The 26,156-nt window shown below is 33.7% G+C and overlaps 1 protein-coding gene across 1 annotated transcript in view; it reads right to left on the reverse strand.

The window, feature by feature from the left end:
* The window catches only part of LOC145673207 (RNA polymerase II-associated protein 3-like), a 55,313-nt gene extending 29,157 nt beyond the window's left edge, over window positions 1-26,156 (reverse strand). The window contains exons 1-2 of the mRNA XM_081742686.1: window positions 25,886-26,156; window positions 12,461-12,592 (exon numbers count right to left, since the gene is read on the reverse strand). Of these exons, the coding sequence (XP_081598812.1) occupies window positions 12,461-12,592; window positions 25,886-26,023 (270 nt within the window). The 5' untranslated portion in view covers window positions 26,024-26,156. The remainder of the gene's footprint in view (window positions 1-12,460; window positions 12,593-25,885) is intronic.

A 26,156-nucleotide genomic window follows, 5' to 3' on the forward strand; every position in this document is an offset into this window, starting at 1 on the left:
TTGATTAATGTTAATTTCACAAATATGCTAAACCAGTCCCAATCACCAAAATGGCTTCACTTGCATGCTTTCCTTTTTTTTCACTCTAGTTCGTAAACGATAAGGTTACCTGTATATCCACGATTACCAATTTATTTCTCCAAACCTAAGGTTCCTTCTAATATATATTTTAGATAGGTTACATACCAGTTTCCAATTTGGGAATTAATTTAGATGGTTAGGTAACGTGATTTCGTTCAGTTTGTATCCTCGTCGTCAACTTAACTTCACATTACGTCACAGTACTACGTGTATTCTCGGCTCCCTCGGAATTTCATTAACTATATACTATTAAATGTAAATTTATAAAATTCTAATTCTTTATTATTTTATGCCAAAATTTTCTTCCTCATTAAAAGAAAACATTTTTTTCTAACCTTCAATTACACCTATAGTTCGATATAAAATTGTTTATCATCTCCATTCACGTAGTCCACCATGGCAGCCTCCAATGATAATATCGTTGATACTAGGTAAGCTCTTATTTTTTTACTTGATATTAAATATCGACGATTTAATCAATGTACTGAAATATCCTATTCAATGCCACCTATCGTGGAGCTTCCTTTTTATACAAAGTTTTTAAGAAATATATTTGATTTATAATTAACTTTCATTCACAGTTATCAATATTTATGTTGCCGTCTGCATGCCTATAGTATATCGTTTATTTCAATCTCCATTTACTCTTATAAAAATCAAACGAAACTGAAAAACTGAATATTATTAGGTATAAATAACAATACAACTTTACCTTACTAAAATACCGTAATCTACATTACTAATAAGTAATAATTCAAATCGGTATTTTTTTTAATACAAAGGTAAACAAACAGCAACGCCCTACATTCTAACCACTATCTACGTTAATGGCACAGTTTTACAAAATACAAGCCCTGACATTAACCCACGAGAATAACAAAATGGTTTGTTAATATATTCAAACGAATAATTATTTAAATGGTACAGATTGATGAAAAGCAGGCTGTAACATTTTTCCCGGTGGCTGAAGAAAAAAATATTTATTAATTCTGAACGAATTAGTAATTATTTTTCGATTACTTAAAATTTCTTAATAACTCTTCTCTTTTCTCTTCGGAACAATCAAATAATTTTATATTAGTCAAATTTTGACTCGGAACTTCTTTCCCATTCAAATCTTTCAATAAACATAGTTTTTTCTTATCTCAATTACCACATATGGGCCACTATAAACTGGCATATATTTATGTGTAATTTTTCTATATGCGTCAGAGAGGAAATGAGTTCTTACCATCACCAAGTCTCCCTTTTTAACTTTAATAGGTTTAGTTAATTTTAGTTGTATTTTTCGTTTTCTTTTTGTTAACAATCTGGGGAGTACCTGAATATACCTTTTTGAATCTTCTACATTTTGCAATTCTAATGGCCAGGGAAAATTTTCTCTAAATTTACACGTAGCCGAAAATGAAATAAAGATATCAGCAGGCGTGTTATTTATACTACCGTTGTAAGAATAGTTGAGAAGATCCTGTGCAGTTTTCAACACCTCCTTCCACTTTGTATGGTTGTTATGACACATTAATCGTATTATTCGGTTTAACTCACGATGTGATCGTTCCACAATCCCGTTTCCTTTCGGGTTATAAGGAGTAGTCAAGATATGTTTGATATTGTGCTCGATGCAATAGTTCTTCCATTTCTCAGAAAGAAATTGTGGACCTTTATCCGAAACAAGGTGACTCGGATATGGAAGAAGATAGAAATAATCTTTGTCTAAGACTCTAATGATTTCTGCGACTGTCGCCGTTTTAAGTGGTAGGTAACATACAAATCGACTATAAACGTCAATAACGGATAAAACAAAATAGTATCCGAAACTGCAAGGGAGTTTCCCTACAATATCGACACATAATTTTTGGTGTGGCCTCTCTGCCTCTATGTGAAGATCTTCTCGCGCCAGGATTTGATTGGAAAATTTTGTACGCGCACACAATTCACAATTTTTAATGTATCGTGTGAATGTTTGTTTTTGTTTTCGCCAAAAAATAGAGAACGCGCAAATTTTATACACTTATTTACTCCAAAGTGCCCTGTGTTATGAATATTTGCTATTACTTTGTCAACTATGTCAACAGGAATTACTAACAACCAAGGTTGTAGTTTAGATCTTCTCACAAAGATTAAATTCTGTATCAATTTTATATTCTCATTATCGGGAGTGATATTTAGTTTTTGTTGTAATTGTCTACAATATGGATCCGAAGATTGTAAAGTTTCCAATTCATGATAATCAAACCAATTTTTGGAATCATATAAAACAAAATTTATATGATATTCAGTTAAGTCATCATTACTTTCTGGAGTATGTCTACTTAATATATCGGCTATTTCATTGTTCTTTCCTTTTATATGTTCAAATTTTAAGTCAAATCGTTGAAGTTTTAACAAAATTTTTGTTGTTCTTTGGTCTAAATTTTGCAACGTGAACGCAAATGTAACTGCACTATTGTCACAGTGAACTGTAACTCTTCGACCTAGAATATAATATGAAAATCTTTCACACAAGAACAAAACCGCCAATAATTCTAATTGAAACACTGAGTAAGATACTTCATATAATTTTAATTTCCTGCTAGCATATTCAATAACTAATAATTCTCCTGTATCATTGTATTGTGCTAAATAACCTGCCAAATTTTGTAAGCTAGCGTCCGAGAATAAATGAAAATTTTTATCGAAATCCGGTTGACTTAAGGCTGGAGGTTCACTTATTAAGATGCGCAACTGCTGGAATAAGTCTATAATTTCGGGAGTCAAAGTAAATTTATTGGTTTTCTTTAGGAGATTAAATAAAGGTGATGTCAATGCGGCAAAATTTGGAATAAATTTACGTCTCCATGACAATAAACCAAGAAAAGACCTAAGTCTCTTTTTAGTAGTGGGTAGTGGAAAATTTTTAATTACTTCATTCTGTTTTGGATTCGGTTTTATTTCGATTCCATTTATGACATGGCCTAAAAATAAAATTTCCTTTTGAAAGAATTTGCATTTCTTAAAGTTTAACGCAAAATTACCCAATTCTAAAATTCTGAATACTTCTTCCAAATGAATAAAATGATCAGCTACATTCTGACTAAAACATAACACGTCATCAAGGTATATTACTACAAAATGTCTAGTGTCCAGTCCAAAATATGAGTTCATTATATTGTGGAAAACGCTCGGACTAGATTTTAACCCCATAGGTAAAACACATAGAACATACTGTCGGCCTAAATAAATAAAACTGGTACACTTATAAGATTCTGGATCAAGTCGAACTCCATAATAGCCCATAGTAGCATCCATTGAGCTGAAGATCTTTGCCCCAGAAATTCGGGTGAGTATTTCACCAATCGCTTCTACCTGTATTTTTGGTGAGATAACTTTGTTATTTAGCAGCCTCAAATCGATCACAGGCCTCACGCCTCCTGACGATTTTCTCACACAGTGTATTGGATTGCGGTAGCTACTAGGACTCTCTTTAGCGATCCCTAACTGTAACCATTTCTTAATTGCACATTCAAACTCTGACTGCATTGCCTGGGGTATCGGATATATTTTTCCAATGACCGGTTCATTATCACTTAGTTCAATTTTGTAAGGTTTACATTTAATTGGTTTTGGGTATTCGCAAAATAAGCTTTTATATTTAATTAGTAATTGCAACAATTTAGTTTTAGTTTCAAAATCTAAATCTTCACGTTCCTGAATGTAATTTCTTAATTCAGTTTCAGAGATTTCACCGTAATTCTTAACTTCCTGGGACAATAAATTTTTCTCTGAATATAGCGAACAGTTCCTGTATTTATTCTCTGTAGACGATGTATTACAATCATATAACGGTTCATTGTACTTATGTGTTAACTGCACCAACAATATTTTTGGATAAGATATGTCTAAAATTACTATTTCTTGTTCAGTTGTCATTATCAATTGTCTACTTTTACTATCTAGAATTACATTAAACTTCATAAAAAACGGTGATCCTAGTAGTAAATCCGCTTTCATATCTTTTACCACGAAGACAGGAATATTAAATAGATGCCCTTGGATATTTAAAGTTAATTCTATCGATCCTTTAACTAGAAAATTGTCTTTACCTGCGAACGCACTCAATTGTATTCTGGACACTGGTTTAAGCTTAGCAGACGGAAAAGAAGCTTGCAAAGTTACCCACGTTTTATAATTTAAAAGATTTAACTCTGCTCCAGTATCCAAGATACAATTTAAATGCATTCCCCCTACTTCACAATCTAATGTTGGTGATGGAAAGACTTCAAAATTAATATTATCATTTTTCCCTTCATCGCTTAACACAAAGCAAGTAATAAATTTCAACGAGTCATCCTCAAATTTTGAATGTTGTTCATCTGAAATATTTTCTTTTTGTGGGGAGAGAAGTTCCGATAAGCAGACGCCATCCTCCCCTAAGGGCGACTGCTGATCATGTTTTCCGCCCTCATGTTATTTCCAGCCGTCGAGCAGCTTGAATTACCTGTGTTAACACCTACCGCTGGATACGGAGGATTTAATGCTGAAGTTACTGTTGTGATGACAGGTACCGGTAATGATGGATTATACATCGTAATAGTAGGATAAGGACCATAAGATGGTTTGATTCCATACATATTTTGAGGTAAGTATGGTGGCGGAATCGCACTATAACCTGCCACTGAAACTGGATTGGGTCCACCATTCGGACCAGTATTGTTCACACTAGTAAAACCAAATCTGTTATTCCCATTCCAATTATTACGGTTCGAAAAATTACGATTTTTATTCTGTCCAAAATTTTTCCTATTATTACTCTTAAAATTATCTTTACCAAATTTCTTATCTATCATTACAGGTTCTGTTTGTACTGCATTGTCAGTTTTAAATTTCTTGTTTCTTTCAATTCCCGTTTGTCTGATAGTGGGTTTTTTTATTGGACAATTTGAATAATTGAAATTTTGCCTTTCCAAATTGGAAGGATGTCCCTCCATGTCCTCCAGTCTCAAAGTCAATTCCTGAACAGTATTAACCGTCCCTAGCTTAAATATCTTTGCCTCCTCTGCGGGCAAACAATCCAGAATTAAATCTTTTAGTTCCTGGTCCGATGGAGAACTCACCACAGAATGATATGTATCTATGATATCCCAAACAAACTCGGACAGCGAAGAGAATTTGGACCTGTCATACCTAAGTGAATAAAGGCGGCGCTTTTGGGCTCTTTCTACCTGCGGAGATATATATTGAAGTTTAAAAAGTTTTAGAAAATCCCTAAAACTCTTAATTCGGTTCTCAATACTCCGATACCACGTTTTTGCCGATTTCTCCAAACACCGAGATACGATATACCTCTTGTCTTTTTCCCGAAGTCTATACATATTCATGGTTTGTAATAGGTCATCTAGGAAAATCCTAGCGGACCCTGTAGTTTTCCCATCAAACTTGGGGAAATGATGTAAATTTCGCATGTAATCTCCATATCGACCAACCGGAACACTATTATATGAACTATTTTCATCGGTACTAATTTCTCGAATTCCTCTATGAATTCGTTTATCTTTACTCTTACGATTTCGACTACGACTCCTACTTGGATCATTACTGAACAGAACGCTATCAGAAATATTTTCATTCCGATCCGAAGTAGATGCTGAAGACGATATGCTACTTTCTTCATCTGATCCTCTCTTAAATTCTTTTAAACGAGTTTTACATTCATTATCTTTCTCTTTTTATTTTATTAATTTATCACTAATTATAGGCACTAATTGTGAAGTGATATGTTTACTACTAGATGGAGCATCTCTATCAAATAATATCTTTTGATTTTCCTGACTATCCCGACATGATAAAAATTTCTCAACCTTTTCATCTAATTGATTAACATTATCCCTAATACAGTTTTCCAATCGTTCATGTACTTCCCGTAGCTTTTCTTCCACTAGCCTATCTACCTTTCTTTCTCTTTCAATACATATTTCCGAGTTTTTTCTTATTGTGCTAATTGTATCCTGCTCTAATAGTTTAACCTTATTTGTAATTCTCTCATTTGCCTCCTTCAATTGATTACATTCATCTTTAATTCGATCTGAATTCATCTTACAGGTTTCTCTAAAATTACTTACATCTACTTTCAAATTATAGAAATCAACTGTCAACAAGCCTATTTTAGTTTCCATATTTTCTGATACTGACCCTATATTATCCTTCAGTTCTTTTTCTATCTTTAATAAGTTATCTTTCGTTTTATTTAAATCCTCTGTCACACATTTGGTATCTTCGGCGCATTTAGATTTTAATTCATCCAAACTTTCAGTCCACTGAGTTTTAACCAATTGAAGTTCCGACTTAACCGCTAACAATTCATTCGATACCTTCTTATCCAAATCTAAAATGGAAAATCTCATCGAGTCAATGTTTGAATTTACTTCCGCTTTCACCGACTTAATATCTGATTTCACTTCATCAATACGCAAGTTGACTGAATTCACTGAATTAATCATTTTCTGTTGGAATGATTCCATCAAACTCTTAAGGCTCTCAAGAAGTGGTCCCCCACCAATCTCAATTTCAGGTATAGGTCTCTGAACACATCCAGCCTTAGATTGCTCAACTCTAACATCATCCTTTTCAGCATTCTTATTTCTAGTCATATTTGTCTCACCATGATTTTGACCGGAGCCCATAGAACTTTCATTCGCTATTAAACCTGTTTCGCTGCTTTCAGCACTGTCACTTGAACTCTAAATTATTTCAGCACTCGTAATACAAGCATGACACATCCAATTACCATCGTTTTGTTTCATTAATTCAATTTCTTCCTTTGACAGCTCTATACAAGTCACATGAAAGAATTGACGACATTTATCACACCCTACAGATCCATCCGAGTTAAGTGCTTCTTTGCGATTACAACATAAATGAATTTTAGGTTCAACATCACTAACACTAAAATCCAAAAACATTATTTCATCACATATTTGTCCGTCACACAATCTCAAGTAAGCTACTAAAAGGGGATAAGAAACTACCAAGAAAACCATAAACCTCATTTGCTTCCTTAACGGTTCTAAGAAACCCCTTACCAGAAATGCACACCCCAACAATGTCACTTATTTACTTCACTGCTTCTACTTAAGCCGTAACTTATTTAACTAAATCAAATAAATCCTGAAGCTGAACTGTCGCCAATTTGTTAAAACTAAAAAAAAAACCTAAAATAGTAATGAGTTAATTTGGGGAACAAAATCATTATTGATGTTCAACGGATTATCAATAGAGGAAAATAATTTATTAAGCGCAACGGAATTGATACTTCTATCAGGTTATGAATGTTCCAGATTCTTGTGGTGGTGTCATTCCAAGCAAGAGGTTTTTTTAGATTTTTAAGAAAATAAAATGTTTGCTTTGTATCATTTATATAACATCTAAATATTAATCCATTTATTGCTGATCATAAAAAATAAATAAGTAATTTCCAATCCACTAAATTTTATTGCATCCTTTTGCTTTAACAACAGTTAAATAACACAAGTAGAATTCTATGTAGTTGTGGCTGTATCAATAAAACCGCTGGAACATCATAATAGCCATTGGCACGTTACCATTTACTACTTTGGACACAATGATCTGTTGTATAAGTTATTATATGAACATTTTTGTATTAATAGATTGCATTAATATATCAGTTTAATAAAATTATTTTTAAGTTGAACAAATGCTTATTCATTTCTTTCGAAGTTCAACAAACTAATGGGCTTGAGCAATCATAAACAGCTAGTCTGGATTGTTAGTAAAAACAATTATTGTAATCTATGGTATACTCTATGCTGAGTTTTTTTCTTCATTATTACTAGTTTTATTCTTACTCTTGATGCACCTTCAATTATACACATGTAATGTAGCTTTGGCAGTCATTTCCAATCACACAATTAGAAATAGGATTTAAAAAAAAATTCTTATTACCGTAAATTATTCTATTATATCCACACAAGCCATATTGATTTCAAACTCATCTCAAATATCCAGTTTTATTTCTCAACATTTAATAATTATTAGCATTTACTGGCAACTAAGCCTCTTATTATTCATTTTCATCATTATTTGCATATTTATTCATTAAATACAATGTAACATGTACATGACATCAGTAAATACAAAACCTAACCTATTCTAGCTAATCTAATCTAATCTACCTAGCCTAACTAAATACACAAATGACTTAACTATCACTGCCAATGGAAACAGGTGCATCATTGATGTATATATTTATCAATATTAATAACATTTCTATTATATAAATTAATTATCGAACAAGATTAATTATAGGATTCACACAGGTTGATAAACGCTCAGCATAGAAATGTTCCAGACTAGTCAGCATTATAAGGTAGCAAATGAGATATGTAAACGACCGACGATGTTTTAAATGCTCATTTTATCTCGTTATTATACAATGGCTATTATAGCTAAATGACACTGTGTTCAACCGAATAAGAAATTTGACTATTCAGTGTATATTGATATTATCAGAACCCAATTGGCAACTAATCTATCAAAGGATTCATCTGTGGCTTGAATGTGTTTCGAAAGTTACATGATAAACGACCTACTAAAAGCATGCCCACAGCACTCACAGAGTATCATTTATAGGCCTAATGCATGCATCACGAACAATTTAGAATACATCCCCTTTTATAGCTTACCTGGTCTTATGTGACGGAACTGTTGAAAATCTACTCACACATCGCGTTCATTATTGAGGAAATCACTCATGAATACTTAGGATGAATATTTCGTTCCAAGTTTCAATGTTTGATTAATGTTAATTTCACAAATATGCTAAACCAGTCCCAATCACCAAAATGGCTTCACTTGCATGCTTTCCTTTTTTTTCACTCTAGTTCGTAAACGATAAGGTTACCTGTATATCCACGATTACCAATTTATTTCTCCAAACCTAAGGTTCCTTCTAATATATATTTTAGATAGGTTACATACCAGTTTCCAATTTGGGAATTAATTTAGATGGTTAGGTAACGTGATTTCGTTCAGTTTGTATCCTCGTCGTCAACTTAACTTCACATTACGTCACAGTACTACGTGTATTCTCGGCTCCCTCGGAATTTCATTAACTATATACTATTAAATGTAAATTTATAAAATTCTAATTCTTTATTATTTTATGCCAAAATTTTCTTCCTCATTAAAAGAAAACATTTTTTTCTAACCTTCAATTACACCTATAGTTCGATATAAAATTGTTTATCATCTCCATTCACGTAGTCCACCATGGCAGCCTCCAATGATAATATCGTTGATACTAGGTAAGCTCTTATTTTTTTACTTGATATTAAATATCGACGATTTAATCAATGTACTGAAATATCCTATTCAATGCCACCTATCGTGGAGCTTCCTTTTTATACAAAGTTTTTAAGAAATATATTTGATTTATAATTAACTTTCATTCACAGTTATCAATATTTATGTTGCCGTCTGCATGCCTATAGTATATCGTTTATTTCAATCTCCATTTACTCTTATAAAAATCAAACGAAACTGAAAAACTGAATATTATTAGGTATAAATAACAATACAACTTTACCTTACTAAAATACCGTAATCTACATTACTAATAAGTAATAATTCAAATCGGTATTTTTTTTAATACAAAGGTAAACAAACAGCAACGCCCTACATTCTAACCACTATCTACGTTAATGGCACAGTTTTACAAAATACAAGCCCTGACATTAACCCACGAGAATAACAAAATGGTTTGTTAATATATTCAAACGAATAATTATTTAAATGGTACAGATTGATGAAAAGCAGGCTGTAACAACTGAGTATAGTGATTTAGATCAGTTGATTTTAAAATGAAGACTACTGATTTAAATCAAATTCCGAAATCAATTAATTTGAAGTGGAAATATGAAAATATCATTTGTGTGTCTCTAGTTTCGATACTCAGCTTTTATTAATCGAAAACAATAACATTTTATTTATATCAACCAGATTACATATGTAGTGTATTTTGTCAATTGAGTAACGGCCGATGCTAAAAGAAGTTGATGTGCAGGGCTCGTAAACGGCTGACCGGGATTTTCGTACATAAATAATCGATGAATAGCCGGATCATAATGAAACTTGCTGGTGACGTAATGTTTTCCTTGTCGAATAACTAGCGCCCAGCATGACGTATTTGGCGCATGCGCAGCAGTTGCAGCGAACATGGCGGCAAGCAGTGTGTCTATGGCTGTGGAGCAGCGGTGTGTAATCGTACAAGGGTGTACGAATGGTGTGAATAGTTTCGCGATGGATGGGAGCTGGTGACAAATGAAGCGCATGGACACATTCGCCCGACTGCAGTCACACCAGTGAATATCACACGTATTGAGCACAACTAATGCCCAGTATTATTGCACATTGTTGAGTGGTACTGTACAAAGTCCATTCGCAAGAAAAGACCTGGGATGTTGTCTGGAAATGTCATTCTTCTCCATGACAATGCCCACCTTCACACGGCCAATGTGACAACAACTCTGGCCGAAATGCGCTGGGAAGCTGTGCCTCATCCCCTCTACAGTCCAGATTTAGCCCCCAGTGCTTATCATTTGTTTTCACCCTTTAAAGACCATCTGGGAGGGAAGAAATTCACGACAGATGAAGCACTGCGGAACAATGTCCTCCAGAGGCTACAACAACAACCAAGTTCTTTCTACGCCAAAGGGATCAGGGAGTTGCCACAACGATGGCAAAGGTGCCTCGACGCGCACGGAGAATACTTTGAAACACTGACATAGTTTGGTGCTTCTTGTGCTATCTGTTTCCTTTGAAGAAATAAAAGTCCCGGTCAACCTTGAACGACCCTTATGTGTCATACTTTATCATATTCTCTGATTTAGGAGTTGTAATTTTGTAAATCGTCCAAAATGTCTCCACAATAACAACTTAAAAACCGACTTCAACTAAAGTGCTAAAAAGTAGAAAATAACAAGAGCTTGAAAGCTGAAAATAATTAATTACCACTATCCATAAAAAACTGAAGTCTGTGCCAAGTCAAACAAATTAATGTCCCGTAAAATTATCATTCAAACTAATTTTGTATTAGGCTCATAGTTTATAATCTACATAGATTAAAACTGCAGGCTGATAGAAGTCTATAAATCATTGTATTAGGCTCATAGTTTATAATCTACACAGATTAAAACTGTAGGCTGATAGAAGTCTATAAATACTTGTATTAGGTTCATAGTTTATAATCTACACAGATTAAAACTGTAGGCTGATAGAAGTCTATAAATACTTGTATTAGGCTCATAGTTTATAATCTACACAGATTAAAACTGCAGGCTGATAGAAGTCTATAAATACTTGTATTAGGCTCATAGTTTATAATCTACACAGATTAAAACTGTAGGCTGATAGAAGTCTATAAATACTTGTATTAGGCTCATAGTTTATAATCTACACAGATTAAAACTGTAGGCTGATAGAAGTCTATAAATACTTGTATTAGGCTCATAGTTTATAATCTACACAGATTAAAACTGTAGGCTGATAGAAGTCTATAAATACTTGTATTAGGCTCATAGTTTATAATCTATACAGATTAAAACTGCAGGCTGATAGAAGTCTATAAATACTTGTATTAGGCTCATAGTTTATAATCTACACAGATTAAAGCTGTAGGCTGACAGAAGTCTACAAATCATTGTATTAGGCTCATAGGTTATAATCTACAAAGATTAAAACTGTAGGCCGATAGAAGTCTGTAAATCAGTTTCTGAAGTTTTATATGATAAGTGTTTGTAGGGAAACCAGACGGTCGAAAGAGAAGAGGCAGGCCCAGGAAAAGATGGATAGACGACATAGAAGAGGATGTAAAGAAATTAGGAATTAGAGGCTGGAGAAGAAAGGCAGAGAATCGAGAAGAATGGAGGAGAGTGGTTAGGGAGGCCAAGGCCCTTCAAGGGCTGTAGCGCCGACCAGTAAGTAAGTAAGTAAGTTTAAATAATTCGATAAAATATACAGGAACTAAGAAAAAATACTCACCTTGCACCCGCAGTTATTGCGTTTTATTTAGCTGCGGTGCAAGGCGAGAGAATGTTTCATTAAATATGTACTAGTAAATATACAGGAACTAGTACAAGTTTTATGTAAATATTAATGTTCACGAACCATATCCAATCTATGTAATACATTTCAGAAGCCAAGGTACGGCCGGTATCAAGATTTCCAGCATATATATTCAACTTCTTCTTTGAGAACTTTTACGAAATGATTCGCAAACATAAATGTTTAGTTTCGCAAAGTGCTCTCTAATACACCTACTAAACCTAATCTAGGTTTCGACTTTGGACAAATATTTTGAAGCTTTTTCTTGTATAAAACTACTTACCACATCAAATTTCTCCCACGCTGAGTAATCGTTGGCTGAAATTCGTTTTGGTTTCTCAGAAGGCGGAGTTTCCTTTTCTTCTGATTTAGCTTCCTCTTTCTTTCTAATCTTACTGCGCACTGGTGGAAGGTCCTAGAATAGAAGGAATAAAATAACTGCGGCATTTGCAATAACACAAAAACTGGGCAAGTTATGGAAATTATATTACGTAGAGGTATAGTTAGTAAAATTAATAAAAATTTTAACGGATTGAAATTAAAAATTAAGCCTGTGAAAATGTAACTGTTTACATTAAAAATTAATATCAGAGAAAAGTAACTGTTAAATTTAAATGATTAAAATTGACAATATTTTAATTATTATGCACTGAGAATTGTACTTTTTCAAACAAAACTGGTAATTAATAAACAGTGAAATTAAACTATAAAAATCAGAAATATTCACTTCAAATTGTTTCTGAGAAAGAAATTAACGATTATTTTTTAACCTTTACGAGTTTTTAACGATCATCAATTAAATGTTAACCCCTGAAAAATTTAATGGATTAAATTAAAACTTACCGAAACATTGACCTTTTTAATTTAAACGTTGGTTTCTTTAACGGATTAATTACAAGCTTGTGAAGAGGATTATTTATTTTTAGATTTACTGGAAAAATTAGACACTTTGCATTCTGGTCTATTAATAGATTTTTTAACAACCAAAATGCAAACAATAGTGCAGTTATTATAGGCGATTTTCTCTTTGAATCCTTACAGACAGTTCGCAGAAATAATTTAACATTGGTGGACATTTAAGGTGCTCAGTCGTTGGACATTTAACAATAAGGTAACAATGTTTACATTAAATAATATTCGTTATTTTACAGAAACATAGGTAAAAGCACGAAGACATTATTATAAAGGAATTCCCATTAGTGTGTTGTGTACAATAACTAAAGAAAGTATTGTATAATGTGAAAAATGAGAGAATGGAGTATTAGTCTGTGAAAATGACAACCCGAAGAAATACAACACTTATTAAATGCATCATTTTATTTACAAATAAGAATAGCACTGTTTATACTCACAACGTAAATTTGTACAATTCATTAAAGTTTGAACTAATACCAAGAAAAGTTTGAGAATGGCCTTGTGAAAGTTCAAATATTTAAGAATGAAACTCTCGTTCCTGATAATATCGAGGTATTTGGATACGGATAGAAGAAAGGTTGGTTTCTTTTCGACATTTTTATACCACGTGGAACGTCGCTAATGAAAATGGCAGTTGCTATTGAAAATTTCGGCAATTACTATATGACAGACGTACACAAAGATCAGTCCACGTTAATATTTGTAGTCATGCGTCAGTTTAGTTCCTTAAGTTGTTGTTTACGTTAAACGTTTGATAAGAACTGAAGAAATAAAGGTGAAAAACTTATCTGAAACAAGTAAAGATGTCAGAAAGTCAGACAAATGGACAGAAGGAATTAAAGCGCCATGTAATACATATTTTGTTTTAGTACTAGAGATGGGTCATAAATATAAGGAAAGCTAAATTAATCTGACCAGAGAACTGAATTCTTGTACGTCAAGGACACGCCAGTGCAATACAAGAAAATCTGACGTAGAAGTGCATAATTTGTGGAACAGAACGAGCATATAAGAATCTAAAGTTCAACAATCCAGTATAACGGTCATCACTCCATATTCGACTGCACAGTAATGGAGTGGTTATTATTTCTGCGTTTAGTATATATATATTCATATCCGAATACGATTTATGTGCAATTAAGTAATAACCTACTTTGCTTTTCTATTTAATTTAAGTTTCTTTTACACGTGATTTACTAATTACAAGTGTTTTGATCCATCTACCATGGTTTTATTATCTTATTTTGGCTTTTTACAATACCACATTCAACCATCAATACGTTCACCTATTGACACGTGCGTCGTTTCCTCCCTGTGAGCGCAAGATTCATGGGACGTCAAAAACGGTAAGAACTCTTTAGGTTACCTTGTACTAAAGTCTGGTTTCACTAAATTAACCAACTCTACCTGCTTTATTATATATGTGAAAGCTGATTCTTTGCGTCTATTACGACATCCCTTGATCTTCATATAAAATTTGATTTGAGACATGCGCGGGAAGTTCAATGATTAGCTTTTTTAATTTTCACCTCCTTAAGCTGAATCCCCAGGAGTCCAAATAATGCACACAATTATGGCGTTACAAGAATATATATAATAGTACATCTCAGTAACTATTTGCAATATTAACTTCGAACCTCCACTGTTATTCAACTTCACGTACTCTTTCATATGACATGAGAATCGTTTCACTCCATGCATTTATTGTAGTTTTTCCTACCCCATAACACCCCAGAACCCCACCGTGGCACCTTTAATTTTTACGTAAAATTTCCTTTGGGACACAATAATTTCCAATAGTTAGCTAGATGCTGGTCAATTCTATGCACACATTTTGCAAAATTTACGGATAAAAGTCAATACTTTGCATGGAAAGGCATGTTTATAAGGAATTTATTTCTGCAGGCGTCAGAATTAAATATAAAGTAATAAAGCTGTATTTCACGTTGACAAGTGCAGGGTTACTATAGTGTAGAATCATTACAAGTGCTTTACGACGGTTAAAAATCAGCGAGTGCATATAAGAGATGACTGTATTATACATTATTTTCTGCCGGTGGAGTATTTCTGAACAATTTACAAAAGCTAAATTGTTATGTTTACAGGTATAGCGTTGCTAGTGTGAAATCACTGAAAGTGCTATAGGGACTCGTATTACTGCGAAAACCTGCATGTTTTCACTACCTTCGCTTACACGTACACCGACAGTTATTAATGCGCCTGCTCCCGAATGTATCCCCGCACTATCGTGTGGTTCACCAGCTTCTCTCTGCCCCACCTCGCACTTATTTTTAGTGGCCACCCTGCACATGTTGTTTTGTGCTTTTTGCATTGTAGTTTTTATGCCACATATTGGACGCTGTATTCATACGCAAATCTTGAAAGAATTGTAACTTTTCAACAACTAATATTAGTGGCTTCCTTGTACTTCATTTACATATGTTAAGTTTGATACTGTCATGTCGCCCAGCACAAATCTTTTGGAGGAAAATACGAAAATCAGTGAAAGAATTATAATTTTTCAACAAGTATTTCAAGTAGTGTGCCCAAACTTGACGTGCACTGTTAGCTTTACCATTTTCATCTTCTTATACCTAATCCTCAGGAGTCCAAACGATGCAGGCACTGATCACGTCACAATCTATACCGACACATTTTAAGAACTGTTTGCGACAATAAAGTCTTTGAAATGCGGTAAGCGATACTTCCCTAAATATAGTAATCGTAGTTCTCACGTCACCTTACCCCAGAACCCCATAGTGATACACTCATCGTTTTTTATAAAGTTTGTTTTGACATAAAGACTATAGAGACTATAATGACTTCACAGTAAGATTTCCCAACTTTTAGCTCTTTTTAACCAATACCAAGAACCCAAATACATAATACAACTCATAATGCAAATTATTTTTATGAATTATCGCGCTATACTCGCACTATTTATAATATCAACCATTTCAATTCTTGTATTTAGTGTTTTGCGCTATACTTATTTGTGTATACCCATCGTTCCTGACGCGCCTGCGACGCACCTCGGAGAGATCTTCTGCTACGCTCCTGCCTTGACCTTGTTAGTAAGCATTTGTGCTTCTAAGTAGCTATCCTAGCATATGTTGGTTACTGTTTTCTGCAAACAGTATTTATGGAATATACACACTAATGCCCTCTTAAAGTGAATCTACACCAAAGAATGCAAATCCACACCCGAAAAAGTGACTGCATAAGGTACAGAGAGTACCGGTACATTAGCTGAAAAAGATATAGGATGAGTGTGCCTAAAGTCAGCCTTCTCCAGTAGTCAGCCATTTTTCAGTAACAAGCAATTAAATATGCATGCGGTAACCTGTTATCAAACAAATAGTCAACTAAAACCTAAATCAGAGCTTCAGTATTCAACCTCATTTGTTCTGGCCTGGTGCAACTTCTCGTAGCAGAAAAGAAAAATTATCGTTTGAGGTCTGCTGATGCAAGTGAGCAAAGTGAGCCTTTTGTTAATAAAAAAAAATAAGGAAGAAGCTTTACTTCAAAGTTAAGTTAAAACTATATTATTGTAAAATAGTACGAGTTATTGCTTTCTTTGATGCATGAATGTATGTAGTTCGTTGATACAAAACAAGATATTGCGTAGAAATAAGGGGTGCTCCCTACAAGTTGCATTTTCGATATCGTTTCCCGGTAGTCAGCCATCAGGGGCTGACTACTGGAAATGACCCTTGATTATATTTTCCAGTGGTCAGCCTCCCATTACTTTCAACGGACAACTACTGGATACATATGCTCCAGTAGTCAGTCACCTATCATTCATGAAATTTAAATGCACATTTCTACCACTGAGGCATTTAACTAATACGTAAAAGACTTTTCTAACGATTTAATGAAATATTAGCTGTTATGAGATCACTAATTGCATCATGCAAGAATAATCCAATTATAATATCAGCCATTTTAATTCTTGTATTTTCCTGGAACTGAGGGAAAAAAGATTAAGGATTTATGGCTGGTTTGAATTATTTCTTTAAAATTTAAAGGACAGGTAATAAGTTTTTTATTTTTTTAACCCTGATCATAGGTTAGTCTTTTAATCTAAGGTAACTATGAGGAAATCAGGGATATCAATATCTAATTGATTTGATAATTTAAATTACTCCGCACAATGTCGCGTTTCTGCACGTTTTTAATTCATTCCAAGGTTGCAACTGCTCTTTAACTATTATTATTATTATTATCTGTTCCGTTCCTAGAGTTGCCTGATTGCCAAAATAATCATAAATATTTACATTCTAACTCATGCTTCGCATTCAGCACCTTATAGCCTAGCTACACTTTCTCATAGTAAAACATTTGCTTTCTATCAAAACCTAATTAAAAACGCGGTTTATCTTTTTATAAGTAAATTTCTATGTTGTCCCAGATGTGTGTTAGCCTATCTTGAAGACAGACAACGGAAACTAAAGAGTCATAGAGTCATTTCAAGCATTCCAAACAAAGAGGACTGACTACCTGGCAGCTCTGAAATGCAAATAATGTTGAAGGTCTTCTTCAAGAAATTAAGAGGACTGCTGACTGTATGTCTAACAGTTTAACGCGTGATTCAGCGTTTCTTTCAACCAGTCCAAAGACATCTTCTACTGGAATAGACTCAGTGACCAGGTGCGCTGAGGATACTGTATTCAAAGAGTCTTCTTGTACTGCACTAATGAACACAGACATGGCTATTGTTCTGTCCGAAGAGGATCGATCTGCTACATCAGTTCTTGCTAGTGAGATCTTCGATAATCTTAGTCCTGGAACATACCAGATTTCCTCAATTGGCCTTCTAGAACCTACAAATACATCTGCGATATCAGAAATAGATGTTACTTCTGACTCAAACCAGGAAACCAACACATCCGTTGTGGCATCTTGTGCTTGAAACAACGTTTTCACGTCCTAAAAGAAAGTGAAAACATACCAAGCAGAATCCTGGATTGGATCGTCCAATTTTGAAACACACCTTTTTCATTGGTTATGCCATAACATCAAAATAAATAAAATCCTGGCCGAATGAAGCCAATTTTCAAACGTTCTTATTTTAGATTAAAAAAAAAAAAATGTATTTCAAAGATTCAGTAGCTTGGCTAACTTAACCCAATTTCGTATACTAAGTCCAAAAAAAAAAAAAAAAAAAAAAAAGAATGAAAAGCGATTTCTAATTTACATGCGCAACGGAGTTTTAAAAGCAATCGCAGATTCTTGTCAAGTGGTAGACCGTCAATGAGATCTTAGCAAATGTGCCATCTAGCACATGTTAGACATGAACTTACAATTTACGTTACTATTACCATCTAATCTAAATTTTTACTATGACTGTCCGGAATGGAATCATAAATTCAAAATTGAAATTATTATTTATTGGCTGACTAAAAAAAAATCGCATTACAACTTAGAAAGGTTGATATAAAAATTTTGAATTATCATTCTCACAATAAATTCGGTTTCAAATATCTTGACTTTGAACTGTTTCAGTTCTTACATTTGGTCAATACATAGATGTCAATAAACATTCTTACTATTGTAGCATGATTTACATATCTATAGCTTGCCGGTTCAAAGAAGAAAAGATAAACATATAAATGATACATTATTAGTAGCTTCTTTGGCAGGTCAACGTAGATTATTACGCTTCAATGAAACAATCCTGTTAATTATAATTATTCATTAATCCATCCATTTTTCATTCGAGATTCAGGAAAGTGTCAGAAAGAAATAAATAAATAAAAAAAAAAAAAAATGAGGAAGAAATATGTTCCGTGCACTTCCGTCACGTAGTGCATATGTGCCCACTTTTATATACTACATTATTATTATTATTATTATTCCTCCTTAGGAGTCATTTCATAAATTATATGTTTGTAGCATATTCTAAATTTGTTTCTATGCCATGGGGTCACATTTTTTTTACAACATAACAAAGACTACATTGATTATCAATATTAATGAGCAAGCAATATATATATACAAATGAATATGAAAAAAAAAATACATCTACAATGTTTAGCACTTTCCTGATTATACTGCGAACATAACATTTTATTCTATGGATCAACATATTAAAAGAAAAGCGACAAGTTGAGCATAATTGAACTAACCTAACCTTTTAAACTACATAAGGACATAATGTAATTATAAATCTGTACCGGAAGCTAAGTTTATAACCGTACCGAATGCATACTAAAATTTTAATAATAGTATTAGTGGAAGTATTACGATAATCCCATGAGATGCGTGACACAACACGAGATCCTATTTGCACATGGTTGTCATGCTATCGTTACGTACTGATAAAAATTTCGTAAACAGTCGTTAATTTCCAATGTTTTAGGTTTCACCGCACAAATGGTATCATAGATCTTGTTGTCATCAGTCTGGATAGTTCAAGACAAATAAATAAATAAAGGTTTTACCTTATGACACGTTGTTTGTGTCACCTCCACTCTTTCGGACTTCGCCCTCACACCAACAGATGAAATTGCGAATCCCAGAAAAATACAGCTGCCACTAACAACTAACAAACCACCTGCCACACCACAAACTTGTTAATACTTAATTTAGACGTCAGTCTCTCCAATTATTTTAATCTCAAGTGTTGAAGGTGTTCCAAGAAAACGAATTTTATCAAGGTTGGCCTAATCACGCAAATTTCTGCTTAACAAATTTTGACTTTTTACGGAGAGACTGACTGCGTCGCCTATATTAGGCCACCATCTATGCTGAAGCGTCATGCAATACCTGGCCATTACACAACCCAGGCTACACAATATTTTCATATTGTAAAACCTAACATTTTATCATAATTACTTCCCTAAAATTTTAAAACTTAATGAAGTATTAATATATATGATATATTTAACTACACGAATAATTCCTCAAGCTAAGAACAAAATATTTATATACATCACCTAATTTCGCCTTTCCATCCAGCGTAAATAACCCAATGAAATGCCTCCACCTTTCTTTATCAAAACTCCGGCCAGCGCCATATTGGGCGCTTTACCCAGAATTCAACAGCACTCGACAGTGGAAATCGAATCACCACTATTCGACTGCGGAATGTTTACGATTAATATCATAATTAAGTTTTAGTTAATAAGAATTTTACTGTTACCATGTTCACACATTCATCATACGTTTTTACGTAGAAAATTTAAAAGGATCCGATGTAATGTTAGAAATTATTTGTAATTAATATTAGTTATATGTGGATATAGTGCGCAGTTATTGAATAACCTCGCCACCCAGAGACTTGTATTAATAGAAAAGAAACATTTCAATAACTAACGTTAATAGCTACCACGCAACACAAATTAAATGCATATTTGAACTAATGGCACGACTACACCAAACAGGGGCCATTTAAATAAAAACAACGGAAAACAATAACAACAATGCGAGGTACCGTAAAAGGGTACGTTACATGCTGAAACGATGAAAGGTGAAATGTCTGCTACGGTATCTACAATTGGTAGTGCCATAAATAACTCTATATGATCTCAGAAGAAATTCAGAGAACCATCGTCAAACACTTCCATAACATCTACCTTTGATCAGCATCTTTTCTGGCCAGCTCCAATCAAAAACAAAACTACCAAAAATGTGCCCAGAGAAAAAGTTCCAAGTGCGATATCCTCCCAAGAGTGAAGAAATTATCAAATGTTAAAGAATGAAAAGAAAAGAAAAATAGAAGAGGAACGTCTAAAATAAAAAAAGGCAGGGAATAAAAAAGAAACGAAAATCTGCAAAAGTCAAACAGAAATAAAAAGACTGTCAAGCCAAGTAGCACTAGTAGTTCGGCCGTGTAAAGTGGAAGGCCTATGAAGAAGAATTCATAAGTGATATTGAGAATTATATTGGGTGTGAATTTGTGATCACTGGTACCACTTGAAATGCACGTGCCTCAGTCAATTATCGTACGAAGAAGCTACTCAACAAATGTTTGTGTGTCCTGAATGTGCTTAATGAACTTCATATTAAAGGATTAATGTCATAGCTAAATATAAATATCAATGTAAATATAAATAGGCCTATACATTAGTTTTAAATAGGCCAGTCTAGGCCGAGGCACTTATCTCTTAGTTTATGGTAAGTACAAGAAGTCTTTTCTCCTGTATCGCAGTAGATTTTCCACATAGCTTTTCTCTGTAGGAACTTTAAGTGCAACATATTTGTCCCTTAATTCTGGTCTCTTTAACTGGTCCTAACTGGGGAATTGGTCTCTTTAATTCCATTAAAAAAGCCAATTCTATAGTATGGATGTATACTGGTTAAAGTAATTGGCTGACCTTGGTTTTCATAGGCTGACTACTGGTTATTTTAAAGTTTTCTGGTATTTCCTTTTACCTGTGTAATTATTTATAAAAGATTTTCTATGTGAGCTACACAAATGTAAAATTTAAACGCTGCTCTTTGTAATGGCATAAGTTATTAGTAAAAAATGAATTTTTTATACTTTAACAAAGTTGAAAATCTCCTTAAATGGCCAACTACTGATACATTTACCCTATATATGCAATGAGTTGTTGAGGTGAATCGTTGTTGCATCACAAGTATTTTTCACGATTATTATACATCTCGATGAAAGAAACAAAATGGTGCAACAAATTTCGTGATTCGATTTTTGTAACTTCAGATAATCGCAATTCTTTGGTACTTTCACTTCCATGTTCACTTGAGAAGCGTTATGGCATCCCAAATTCTTTTCACCATGCAGATCAACAATCCTATTACGATTTGGGGCGTTAAAAGACACATCCAAATGTATCGCATAAAAACAACAGGGCTGCTTAAAAAAAACAGTCACAGACCCTGTAAAAGTTGGATGAAAATTTTTTCACTGATATACTAAGCTGTCTACTGAGCTGGAAATAATGAAAATTTTGCTCATTGTTGTCGATGTTCTATTTTTAGAAATTGTGTCCAGTAACATTGTAACTTAAAAGGTCATATGTATGAATACATTCAGATATATGGAAACTTAGGTAAAATTGTTTATTTTATGGCGTTTATTGGCACTATTAGTTGTGATTGATTCAAACAATTGAGAAAATATATTTCTATATGCATTGTTGCAGAAACCAAATATACAGTACTAGTATTATATCAAATTTCTTATACCAAGGCAAACTTACATTATATTTTTAGATTACAGGAAATTAGTTTACATTCATTCGATCATTCGCACATCAGTCTTACATGGAGACGGATAAAATAATCTTTTACTTCTGTCATTTTGTGAAACACATCACAAGATATCACATTTTACATTTCAATATCTTGTGATGGTCTACCACACTTTGATCTTCCTGCATTACATAAAACTTACGATCTGTTTTCGGAATTCTTTGACAGTCATTTCTTTGGTGTCCAAACCCGCGTTATTGTCCTTTCTATACAACAGCCATGCATTGGATACGGACAAGTCAAGGAGGTATGAAAATATTGGGAAGTACCACCGTTTAGAGTTTGACGGGGTCTTATGTTGTTCCACAATCATATCTGATACACCTACACTACTTCTATGGCTATTGTATTCTTTGACGATAGCTGGTCAAGGCACATTAATTTTTTTCTTTTTCTTTTTTCTTTTTCTTTTTTTTTTTTTTTACTGTCACACCTTTTGGTGCTTGTCACAGGTTCTACATCGCAGGATGTTCCTGCTATTGTTACGCACTTATTAATATTATGAATCCATTTCACAACAATGACATCATTTTCATTGTTCCGATAGTAATACGCACCCGTCCCTTCCTTTTTCAGTCTTATCATCCAAAAGGGGGCATCCTGCAAGTCTGAGCGTACATTCACGTTTCCCTTCAGATAAACCATCAATGGGATGCTTGAAAAATAGTGATAGAAATACACACTGAACTGTTCTTGATCAGACTTACACTTCAAGAGAGCTATCACCACTGTACCAGCAACTCTAAATTTTTCTCGTCATCTGTGAGAGCCACTTCTTCAAAAGTGGTTTTCCTCCATATAAGGAATAAAGTCGTGTACAATACCAGTACTGTCAGGTAAAACAAAAAACTTAAACCCTCATTTTATTAAGTTTTGTGGCAATGTATTCCCTCAAATTTCTGCTTTCTTTCCCTTATATGCAATCATAGTTTCGTAGCCGGTGGCAAAAATCTTCATACTTCAGCTATTTTATCTAAAAGTGGGCGGATCTTATGAAAGCTGTCATTGTTATCTGTTGCAAGTGAATTGTCAATGAAATGTATGTAACGTCTTATCCTTATGAACCTATTTAGTGGCATAACATCAGCTACTTGCGGAACCCAAGAGCCATTAGCCCAGTAATCTTTGTAAGATGAAGTACTCATAATTCCCATATATAGCATCCCCATAGCAGAACATGCCGCGATCTGCGATGTGATCGTAGAAAATCTCCCGCGCCTGTGCAGAATAATTGCCATGTAACGCTGTAATAAAAATATGATAGTATCATCTTCATTTATTTTGGAATTCCTGCAGAAAAGTTTTGACTTACAAAACCTCATCGCAGAAAGTCAAAGAAAGTTCTGCTATCGGGTATAGCATAATAGCTATAAAATCTTTCATCTTGTTCAAAGTGCAGTTGATCGAAGAGTCTGCTGAACAGAATGTAGGTGTGACTGGTGCACTATGTTATGTATAAGATCGTCCGAAGAAAACAATTGAAAATGTAGAATTGGAGATTTTACTTTTATATACATATAAAATATGTATGTATGTATATGTATGTGTATGCGTCAAGAAACAATAACAGTATACTCTTTCCTACATCACATCAATCGGCATCTCCTATTTCACAATGTGACCATATGGAAACACTCGTATTCAAATCGCTTTCAACAATCTATTAATCATTACTGATATGTTATAAGTGTTGCTTCTTGATTCTTGTTGTCATTGTGACCACTCCACTCAAAAAGTTAATCAATTCATAGTAAATAATAATAATAATAATTAATAAATTATATTACCTCTTTTGCCCTCTTCCCCCCGAACAGCTAAAAGCTACAGTTCAGCCACTGTGGAAGCTACAAATTTTTGACGTACGGTGGCAGCTCTTGAAAGGTTGTAGACCGACGTAACGGGCATGAAACATCAGAACTATATATTTAGCTTCTAAGAAACCAATGTTGCCATATGGTAACAGAAATACTTTAAGGGTTAAGCCGGTGGAGGTTAATAGTGAAAAGTGTAGATGTTTGGCATGTAGCGTGACGTTATGTTACGAAAAGGCAACATAGAAAAACATCTCCAGCCCCTCCCCCCCTTAAAAAAAAAAAAACTACAAAATCTTAACACAATGAAGGATACACTCTGTAAGATCTCTTTCTTTCTTGAAAATGAATTGAAACAAGGTAAAGGAAGCAGAAATTTACTTGGCGACATTTATGAGAGAGCATGATATGGCTTGTGCAAAAGATTGGTGTAAATTTCAGTGATTTTTAGTACCTTTTTCATGTAAACATGAAGACGCGGCACAAACACATTAGGAGTGTAAGTTGTATAAAGTTGTTGTTTGAAATGAGATAATCAAAATAGGAGACATACTTCTTGCTCTTCTTGCTTACTAAATAATATTTGAATCTCTGGTTACCCTTTTACAAACAGTAGACATCGGAAGAAAATTATGTAAGTATTTTCTTTTTCTCTTTACTTTTATTACAATTTGTGTGGGATCATTAGTGTTGAGACATTATTATCTTTGACATTTTTTTTTTTTTTACTATTGCGTTTGGTACTCCCATTACGATTGCTAATTAGGGGATCTGCAAAACTTGTCCACAATTTACTTTTCGATTGCTTCGATTGATGGTACAATTTTTGGGAATTGATCTTTGAACTGTTCCGAGGAATCGGTTTCAATGAATGTTCGACATAAAGTGTACTCTTACCAAATAGACAAATTAAAGAGTTGGGGCAGATACTAAATGCCATCCGAATTTCGCTTTTAATATTAGGTTAGTTTGTTACATTATGTTAGTGTAGGGTAACAGCATAATTTTCTCCCCCTCCCCAAAAAAATAAATAATTTAAGGATATAGTATACATGAAGCTGCATCAGTTCCCGGAGGAGCAGGACGCTCATACTTTTAGGGATTATTCATTGAGTATGTACGAACTTACAAAGCGACTTTTATTTACTTATCGACTGATACGAAAATAAAAAAGAACGTACCTGTACTTTATATCTGCATGTGTAGTGCCCTTGTACTTTATCTATGACTGTGTGTGTGGGGGGGGGGGATTTAATGCATATCGCATGTCTTGTGCACATGGATACTTCTTACTATTGCACTACGTAGAAAATTTATGGTGTTTCATGTAGAAGTGGTAATAGAACACAGAAGAAACGCAGATCAGGGGGTTCTCATGTATACTATTACTTGCATCATCCATTTCTCCTGTAAATTTTGTGTTTTTCACGAATTGTAAATTGGAACTGAAATTGAAATTGCAGATACTAATTAACATTTGAGATTTTGCTAAACATAACCCTTTTATTGCCACTTCAGTAGCAATTATCTGAAGTTCCATAAGTCATATCGCGAAAATTATAGCTCTCATGGAGATCTATAATAATTGTGAAAAACATTTATAATGCACAACGCTTTACTCGTAATAGTTTATGTATGGGTCCGTAAAATACACCTGCACCCTTGAAGTACCGTAATATAAACTGATTCTTACATACTATTATTATGACATTTATCTATCATATTGTAAATTAAATGGAGTGCTAAATATTATTTACTTAACTTACTTCTGATTTGTCAGAGATATTTCGTATTTCATTATCTTTCCTTTTCATTTCAGATTCCCAACTACTAAGATCATTTAAGAATGATCTTAACTCATCTGCATTGTCACGAACTTGCTTTTGAAGCAATACTGGGTCCATCACTGATTTTCTCTTCTTTCTATTGCTTTATCACTTTATTTACTCTAATGCTGTTAATTGGAACTGAAATTGAAATTGCAGGTAACTGTACTAATTTACATTCGAGATTCGTCTATCCAAAACAAAACAAATG

This window comes from Thermobia domestica, chromosome 16, assembly GCF_964235325.1.
Source record: "Thermobia domestica chromosome 16, izTheDome1.hap1.1, whole genome shotgun sequence".
Lineage (NCBI taxonomy): Eukaryota > Metazoa > Arthropoda > Insecta > Zygentoma > Lepismatidae > Thermobia > Thermobia domestica.